Here is a 9606-nt window from a genome sequence, read left to right on the forward strand (position 1 = left end):
CACTAACTTTGTGATATAGAATCCTAGAATACTTTTCAGAAGCAAAAGCCAAACTTAAAGCCTACTTTTCATGTACCTTGCTTTTACTGCTAAGAGTTACAGAAGTTAACAGCTTTGATATGGGTTATTACAAGATTGAAACTTTTTAAAGTGGTAGCTTAGCAAAAGTTTTAGATCTTAATTGTCAAAACTGTGAAAGCTGGTTATGGGAGAATGTAAAACATTATAATCTTTCTTCTGTTTTATTAAAAGACAAAGACATTTTAGATGAAATATCCTTTAACACTTAAGAAATGTTCAAATGGAGTAGGGAAAAAAAGTCCTTTCGAACAAAGTAAATTTATGTTTTCAAGTATGGTAAAACAGTGTTAAGTGAGTCATAAACGTAAGATCTGACTTTTAATAAGCAATTTCAAAAATAAGTCCATTATTAAAAGGTTGAGATATTAAGTCTTTTAGTTCCATGTTGATCTCACAACTTGGTTTTGTGTAAGTCAAGTGACAGGTCCACTAGCATTTGAAGTTTTTAGTCTTTGAAAAATATTTTTTCATTCTTTATATACATGATCATCCAAAGTAAAACTATCATTTGAAACTTCCATTAACTAACTTTTCTTTCTTAGATAACATCATGAAAAACTCTAGAAGCCTACAAAAATGAGTTAAATTCACCAAAATTGGCAAACATGGGTAACTTTTACTTCAAAGATTGTAAATAAACAGATACATCTTTCAATTGGGCTATCAAGCAATTATACACAAAGCATGGACTTCTTAGCAACATCACTATTTAAGACAGCAATGGATTCTCTTTAGTTTTACCTGTTGAAATCCACAGTAGGGTTTCCAAAACTTCTGCACATTGTGCTTTTCGTATCAAATTTTTATTAAAGTCTTAGCTATTTTCTAAATGAATATCCTTTTTATTGGATTTTCCCAATTACAAATGAAATTTAATTTTACATCTATAATTAGAAACACTTACAATGGTACTGTACAAATTTAGGTCAAAATAAAAATATATGTATTTTGTGGTTTCATAAAACTTCATTTACTGTATCTTTAAAGAAAGCAGAAATAACAGCAATATATGTAAAAGTAATGATTTAATGACTATAAGCAAGACAAAGCAATAGAATTGTGCTTCTTTTGCAGACTGGGGACAATGAAATGTTTAGCTACAATTTTCCCATACAAACATGAAACGATATTCATATAGAATAAACACCCTCACAAATAACTGATGGGTGATGAACATACACCAAGTTCGACCAAAGCAAAACACAAACTGAAAACGGCTGTGGTTATTCATATTTTAAATTGAACATGTTCACTCTATTTAAAAATTAATATCTGGAGAAGCTAAGAATAAATTGCTTCTATTTCAAGATATTAGAGAGAGGGCATATGTCATTGTTTATAACTGTTAAAGCAACTCCTTAAATTTGAAGTAACTGCTAAACCACATGTTAAAATAATTTTAGATAAAATGCCTTCTTCCAGAAATTTGCTGGTTTACTTAAAAATCTGTTTTAGAATTACAGTGATCAATATGCATTTTAAAAACACATTCATTCCATCAAAGGCAATAGGAAATGAAGACACTGTTTCCAAAGTCTTTAGTTAAAAATTTTTCTTTACTGCAACAATTTTAAAAGTAAACATGTATTACTAGAGAAAATCAGTATTATGATTTGCCAGTTGCTTCCAATGGAATAGAATTTAGAATTAGAAATCCACATTAAAAATGTTCTATGCTGATAAGGCTTAAACATAGGGCATCTGCAAAGGTCGAACCAGTTGGGAGAATTTAACAACCATTTCTGAATGCATGAAACACAATATTTTCTTTATAGTATTTATAAATATATCATACAATACTGTTTCCTGTTATGTCATATACCAATATGGCATTGTACAACAAGCATAATGCCATCTGATTCTTACAAAAGCGAATCATTTAAACAAGTCAGTAAAATAAACGGTAGTACCCGCTTTTAGGCATACAGATTGTAAAACTGAAGTTTACTTTCCTTTGATCGGTTTTGTGTAACAACAGAGAAGTAAAAATCAAACAGGAATCAAAATGGCTAAATATGCAAGAAGTCGTTATTCACAGTGACATGGCTACATAGAATGCATTATTCTATGCATATTCTTTCCGTTTGTTGAATTTCAAGATAAAAAGCACTTGTTTTCTACAGGTTCACAAAACAGCATAATAACAAGAACAATCAAGGAGAATGTAATGTAGGCGTTAGTTGAGATTAACAAACTATGGCCCAATGTTTATATCCACTGCAGAATTTTTCAAATCTGAACAATGGTTACAAAAACCATTTCACATCTTGCCTAACACACAGAAAAACATCTTGCCTGCCTTCTCAGAAACCAATTCTCTTTAGAGGAACAATCTTTTCCATTAACGTCCATATGAATATCACATCTAGTCCATCTTTTATAGCCAAATTTAATGTCACTACAAAAGAAAGCAAACTGGACGACAGTCACATGTATTAGCATCTCTAAAGCTGTAATGGCATGAAGATATCTATATAAATCGGGGATTTAAAATTTTTTTTCCTTAAGAGTCTTGGGTATCAACCAGATGAAGTTGCTGACGACCCATTTACTGACGATTTTCGAGGTCTATTGGCAAAGGAAGATTGGTGGTTACCGCTGGGGCTGCTGCTGGTTCCATTCATAGTGCTGGAGATGTGAGGAAACTGAGGATGAGGAGACTGAACGGGAGTGCTGGGGCTAGGCAGACAGGACGAGGTGGAGGGGGCACCTCCTGCGGGGCTGTTGGCCTTGTCACTCCCAGAGTCACTTTCCAGTTCTCCAGCATTTGTCAGTCCATCTCTCTGGTGACTCATCTTCATTCTTTTACAAGTAGGTCGAACTCTGTATTTCAAAGGAAGCGGACCATTCTACAACGTGAAAAGGGGAAAAAAAAGATCAGTCCTCTTTAAATACAGTTTTACCACAATAATCTCAAGAGTATTAGTTATGCTACCTACCCTTCTCCAGGTATAAATGTAGGCAATATCCATTAGTGTATAGTAATCCTTTAAAGGTTCTTCTTCATACATGACATCAATCTATTGGAAAATAATATTTCAATTATTAAGTACCATGAAAAACAAAGATAAATAGAGACTTTTTCTGTCATCTAAATGCAATCCAAAAATGCTTTAACAAACATTCTCTTCAAACAGCTGGACAAAGAAAGAATCCCTCTTGACATTCAAATGAGGAAAAATATTTCCTGAAATTACTAAGGAATTTGTTTTTATAGCATAAAACAAAATTCATACCAAACATTGTAAGAGACAATTCCAGTTAAGTTCTAAATCTAAAATAAAAAAATCTGTTGCTTTTTTGGGGTTCAGAATCCAAAAAGGAAAAAGTCATTGAATTAAAAAAAAATCTACATTAAATGCACAAAAACTATAAAGTAGATACCTGGAAAGTGTTAGGTATGTCCATTTTACTTCTGAGAAACTTTCTTAGGTGCATCACAGTCATTGCTGCCGGGCAACGTAAATATCTTTTATCATTCACCTAAGAATACATTTAGAAAAGTTATTTTTAAACATTTCTAACTTTCGGGTAAGAAAAAAATCTCAGTTTAAGTTGCCTCAATATGATACAAAGTATGAATACCAAAACTGAGATTGACTAAATTCTCAACTTGGAGTTTACTACTTAAATACAAAATAAGGAGATTTCTAATATAATAAGAAAACTTTAAATACATCAAAACATTATTTATTTTATAAGCATAACAATCATATATAGAGCAAATGCTATCTAATTATTCAGATATATATCATTCTTAAACATCAAATACAATCATTTTTCTCTTGTTTGACAGCATCATCTAGCCTAAGAATATCCTAAAGGGCAACATACACCTTCATAAAATCTAGAATCCAAACAATGTTTCCTCTGTATGTTTTTGCAACATGGGACATACCTCTTCCTTAGCTTTCTCCTTGTCTTTGTTTACTTTCCGATCCAATCTAAGAAACACAATTTTATTAGTGGAACAATGCATTTATGAACAGATTAGCATAAAACACATTTCCAACAGAATTTACCTGTTCTGGTCAAAGAATTCAATGGATAAGCTTATTATCTCATCATCAGTTATAATTCTCTTATCTTCATCTGCAACTTCTCCTCTATCTTCATTAGAGCCATTAGCAGCTATAAAGACATTTTGAAATTCCATTTTAAAATTAAACATTTAATTAAAATATTACATATGTAGGAAGATGGAAATGGTACTTTTAAATTAAATTCAATTTTTATATATTATTGAGTAATAAATTCTCCCGCCAAATAAAATGTCTTTTCCCTCTCTAAAGAGTTTACCATCTGCTGAAGGATGGGCTGCATAAAAATCCCTTCTTCTCTTCATTTCATCTAAAGAGGGGGGGAAAAAAGACTTAAACATTTGTCACAGCAGGTAAATCTGATGAATACTTTGTAAAAATTCATTTGTAAGCATGCTACTCACTTTTGAAAAGCCCTGGAACTAATTTGTATACAATATCTTGGAGAGTTTTATCTGACCTGAAAAAGAATTAGAAAACTAACTTATTAATTTTAATTTCAAAAATTTTAAATGCTCATAATTATAGATTCTTTTTCTTTGTAGTATAGTATTTTATGTGATTGTGAGAGTCTTCATCAGTAAGATAACAATTATGAGAATAAAAATTCTTCATATAGTAGTAACCTTTTAAATCAGTGGAAAAATACTTTTACATTCATTAAGAAATTCTTCACATTTCACTGACTCAAGAGAAGCATGCCTTTCAAATTACTAAATTAGCTAATATGAAAGAGAATAGAGAGAAGAAAATGGAAACACTTTAAACACACTCATCCCTGCTTGTCATAAGCTCAATAAAGCAATGCAGAAATGGAGAACTAATTCAGTTTTAAAAAAATGTTTTAAAAAAACACTTAAAATCCACCTCGATAATACCGAACTTTGCTTAAAATTAGTCATCATTAAAATGGCAAGAAATGAAGAGCAACCTTCACAAAACACGCACATTAGGTGGAGATTCAATGGTAAATTTTGTGTGACAAAATAAAACAGGGTAACCTTCACTAAATTATGCAATTCCAATAACAATTAGAGACAATAATTTTAAAACTTTTCTTACCTTATATTCAGTAGTGGTCTGGTTTTGTGAACTTGGACATCACAGATAGGACAATATTTGCTGGTCTCCAAGTAACGCACAATACATGTTTTACAGACTAGAAGTAGAAAAACAAAAATTTTGTAAGTTTAGAAATTTGATGTTAAGTATTGAAATTAGTATCAAAAATGGAGAACTAGGGATAGCAAAATGCTAAATGTCAAAAGGTATTTCCAATGACCTAAACTAACTCAATTAACATCCTGAGAATATTTATACATTGCACAGTTACACGTTTAAAATATGCATTAACAGAAATTCACCAAACCCAAGAGTAGAAAATAACTCCATCACTTTTGTAACAACATTCTCAAGGATTGTGGGAATTAACAGTTTTCAAACATCAAAAAGAAATAAGAAATATATATGACACACAAAAAAAGGTCTAGAACTTTGCACTTACAGGAATGTAGACATTCTATTATGGTCGTGGCATCAATGAAGTACCCTCCACAGAGCACACACATGAGGTGGGGATTTAGCTCCGTGATCTTGATTCTGGTTGTTCGATGCATTTCTGCTTGATAAAATGCCCTGTAAGACACAGAAATATTGGCCATAATCCACAGAAAGAGAAATGAGATTATCTCCCAATTTCTAGTAACCGAAGGCTCTGAAATGCTGAGAAGTTCATAAAACTCGTATAACACTGTACAGCTGGACTGTCCCAACGTTTTCTACAGAAGGAATTAACTAATGAGACCTCAATCAATTATAGTGAAATGACGAAAAAGGATTCAAGTAAAGTAACTTGTGGTTCCTCAGTTCATTCCAGGACGGAGAAGAAAAGGTCTGGGGTGGGGGCTGGGAGCTGAGAGTATTCGGGTCTCTTTCTTCCATTTGTCCTCTAGCCTAGCAGCCCCAAGGCTGCTGCAGACGCCACACAATCCCCGCAGATATTTACCAACCGCCAGGGCTTGTCCCAGGTCTCCAAATTTATTGTAAAACTTCCTTATGGATCTTCAATCGAAAATCCGGGAGATTGCCCTGGCTTCCCAGGGGTTCTTGTTGTTTTAGGCGGTTCCAAAAACCAGAACCTGGCACGTTTTCCGCGATACAAAGGGAAAACAAATTCTGCCCTATCTGCATCCCTGGCATTTCCGGAGCTGGGTGCTGGGGCCGCAGAAGCACCTCCAGCCGGCCTCGGGCTGGGGCCTGAGCGCGCGGACGCCCGGGGGCCGGGATGCGAGGGGCGGATCCGGCGGCGCCCCGGGCTCCGTCTCGCTCCGGATTCGGAACTCGGCCCTGTCGGGGTTTCCATAGCAACTTACACTTACACTTGGCATCCGGCCACCGCTGCAACTCCGCGCGAAGCCGGGCCGAGCCCGGAGCTTCGGCGGGCGTGCGGGTCGGCGGGGCGGAGGCGGCGGCGGGCGCGGGGGAGGGGCCGGCGCGGCGCGGGGGCGGGGCCGGCGCGGGGGTGGGGTGGGGTGCGGGCTACGCGGCTCGGGGGTGGGGCAGCCCCACGAGGCCCGCGGCGCTGGGGAGCAGGATCCCGGCCGCGGCAACCGGGCGGGCAGACTGGGGGGCCCCCTGAGCGTGGGAGTGGTAAAGGAAAATGCAAACCGCACTCCCGGCCATTTCGGACACTCTTGGGGACCTCTTTCCAAGTCGACTCGGTGCGAAGAGCTTCTTTCAGATCTTGACTCGGTCTCTCCTGTTAGCAATCACTAGGTCAAAAATTTCACGAAGGGACCTTTTGAGAATTGCCAACTGTGCACTTAGCCCGAAACCGTCAGAGCTCAGATTGCAGAGATGTTTATTGAACTGGACCTCTTTAAACTTTTCTTCTCTAATATGAAGTTCTCCTTCAGATTAGATGAGCGATACAAAGTTTTGTTAAGGCTAAAAAGTGAAATCTGTTTTACAAAAAGACGAGGGGGCAAAGCCGTGTTTTATGTGAACTATGCTGGAGTCAAGACAAACTAATCGGTACGGGAGTGACAATAAGTAAAGAACCATGTGATCAGTCCATTCCCAACACTAAATCAACACCTTGTCAACCCAGAGCAACGATAGGAGAGAAAAACAACTGTCATTTTCTCAACCTAACCTCCATACAAATCCCCACACGATGGAATAATATCCCCAATAGATAGCATATATTATAGGAAAGTCACGGTGGGAGACTGTCAGCAACAATACACCAGCGGACAATCAGGGAAGTCAATTATTTCGTGTAGTACTCTGGAAAAATATATTTCTCACCCCCCACTTCATTCATTTCAGAACCTAAAATAGGACCAAGCTTCTAGACCTGTTTGAAGTACATTCTTAGAACCGCTTTCAACAGAAATCTAGGAACCTGAGAAACTTGGGAGATGCAACTGAGGTTTTAATTCTTAGGGAATTTTAATGCAGAAGGAAATACCAATCAACATACCTCAATGGCTGAAACTAATGGCTTTAGAGTACTAAAAAAACGGTAAAAACAAAACAAAGTCTCTTTTATGAGAGTGACCATAGTGGCGACTGGCAACTTCAACCAGAAAACTTCACTTGTGATTCCTCAGTTATCTTTTGATTACTTTTTTTTTAAACAAAACTATTGTTCACATATTGTTAAAATAAATCTAAGTGGGGCTGCAGAGAAGTTGTGGATGGGGCACTGTCCCTAAACAGTAGCAATATTTACATCCATTGTGGTTGACTAAAGACAAACCTTAATTCTTAAAACTCTCCTTGTGAAACCACAGGTCCTTTCCTAGAAAGAGAGCAAGGTGATACTTATATCTCCTTGTGAAAGCATCTCATACTAATGCTACCGAACATGAAGTTTAGGAAGGGACTTCAATAAAAATAGTTGCCTGTATTTCTCCACTGTACAGAAAACACCGAACACAAGTACTAATACAAAGGTCAAACCTCAGTGGAGGGTAATCTACTGGTTGGCTTTTAACATTTAAGGCACAGGTACCTGACTAAAACCTTTCAAATTCATCTTAACCAACTGAGCCATCCAGGCGTCCCTCAAATTCATCTTGTTTTAATTCACACAACTCTTCTACCTCAGTTCTGAGGAATTTGGCCACAGTCCTATTACCATCTATAATGCTAGTAAATACCACTTTGTTACTTACATAAAAATCAGTTCGTTATCTTTTTATACCACTTGAAAGTCCTGGCAATCTAAGGATGACTTCCAAGACGTTTGACATGCTTGGTAGATTTAAGAAACAATCCACTGCACCTTAGAAATGAAAGCCTTCCACGTTCCAACACAGAAAACTGCCAGGCAGGCAAGTAAAAATGCACCAAACATACCACAGTAAAAATACTCAGTAGTTAAAATTTGCCACTGTAACATACTCAGTTGGGACAGTCAGTTTAGTTGAGAGGCCTAACACCAGTAGTGTCAAAATGAAGCAAAACAGAAGCAAGTTCTTATGTTAACAATCAGCTTGACTATTGCAATCTAAGAAATGCAAATGAACTCCATAACCCCGGTTGGGGTTCACAGCCCAGCAGAAGTATGGGTAAAGTTTGGACTAACTTGACTCCAAGAGAATTTTGCTTAGTTGGGTACTTAAAGCAGAGCTCACAACTTGGTGGTAGAGTATTAATTAATTTACCAAGTACAATTAAATACTCATTTTTTTTTTAACAAAAGCATATGTGTGTATACATATGCCTACGTAGTGACTTTTATATGGCTTTAAAGATACTGTTACTAAGCATATAATTTGCACAGGTAGGTTATTTCAAACACCTTTGCACTCTGGGGCAAAAGTACAGGAATGAACTCAAATATTAAAAAGTTTGTAAATTTGCTCATAAAATCAATCTCTAAGAGATTCTGATCAGTCTACTTAAAATAATATTCAAATATTAACATAGTCACATAAGTTAGTATATACTGTCAACAGTTCGCATCCTTAACTTTCAAGTCTTTATTAAAGCTTGTAATGTGTTTTCAGAACTTGAGGGTTGCGCTTCCTATAAAACATACTTTGAACTACTCACAACATTCTAGGTACCACCAACCTACACTTGGATTTGGATAAACATGCCCAGAATTTTGCCTACTTTAAGAGAAGGGGTTAAATACATGCTTCTCTTTCAAATGTTGGACCGTGACCACTAAGCCCACTAAATCCTTTTATTGCAATTGAGAATGATCAAAGTCTCTCTACTTGTTTACTTCCAATCATTAACTGTAAATTTCTGGGAAAAAGATCATGCTATATCGCTGTCAAACCCAAAAGACTGTGTAAACATATGTAGTCAACTTTTTGGTCCTCCTTTTCCAAAGCATCTCTTTACCAACACGACCTTTAGCAAAACTATAAAACGTAGTGGACTTAAGTCAAGGTTCTAAGTGCATCCCATAGTAGAGGTTGAGAGAAAAACTGCAGTCATCAAGGAGAAAAAAAAAAAAAAAAAA

The 9606-nt window shown here is 36.3% G+C and overlaps 1 protein-coding gene across 2 annotated transcripts; it reads right to left on the minus strand.

The window, feature by feature from the left end:
- Positions 1–1089: 1089 nt before the first annotated feature.
- On the minus strand, positions 1090–6567 carry BMI1 (BMI1 proto-oncogene, polycomb ring finger). 2 transcript variants are annotated; one of them, XM_032880832.1, is made up of 10 exons: positions 6500–6567; positions 5626–5756; positions 5184–5280; positions 4526–4581; positions 4381–4431; positions 4104–4212; positions 3980–4025; positions 3466–3564; positions 3021–3101; positions 1090–2930 (listed from the first exon to the last, which is right to left on the minus strand). In XM_032880832.1, the coding sequence occupies exons 2-10, from the start codon at positions 5735–5737 to the stop codon at positions 2601–2603; spliced, it is 981 nt and encodes a 326-aa protein (XP_032736723.1). In that variant the 5' UTR covers positions 5738–5756; positions 6500–6567; the 3' UTR covers positions 1090–2600. The 2 variants fall into 2 exon arrangements, with proteins under 2 accessions (XP_032736723.1, XP_032736722.1); XM_032880831.1 differs by lacking the exon at positions 6500–6567 and having other exon boundaries at positions 5626–5849.
- Positions 6568–9606: the final 3039 nt, after the last annotated feature.

The sequence above is a fragment of the Lontra canadensis genome, unplaced genomic scaffold (assembly GCF_010015895.1).
Source record: "Lontra canadensis isolate GAN:19392208 unplaced genomic scaffold, GSC_riverotter_1.0 scaffold72, whole genome shotgun sequence".
Classification (NCBI taxonomy): Eukaryota; Metazoa; Chordata; class Mammalia; order Carnivora; family Mustelidae; genus Lontra; species Lontra canadensis.

Bases quoted from the DNA above. Each gene is read 5' to 3' on its own strand.
- BMI1 (XM_032880831.1), bottom strand. From the start codon at position 5,782: ATGGCCAATATTTCTGTGTCTTACAGGGCATTTTATCAAGCAGAAATG. The intron at 4,213-4,380 runs GTAAACTCTTTA...ATGTCTTTATAG, and splicing joins AGCCCATCCTTCAGCAGATG to CTGCTAATGGCTCTAATGAA. The intron at 3,565-3,979 runs GTATGTCCCATG...ATGTATTCTTAG, and splicing joins AGGAGAAAGCTAAGGAAGAG to GTGAATGATAAAAGATATTT.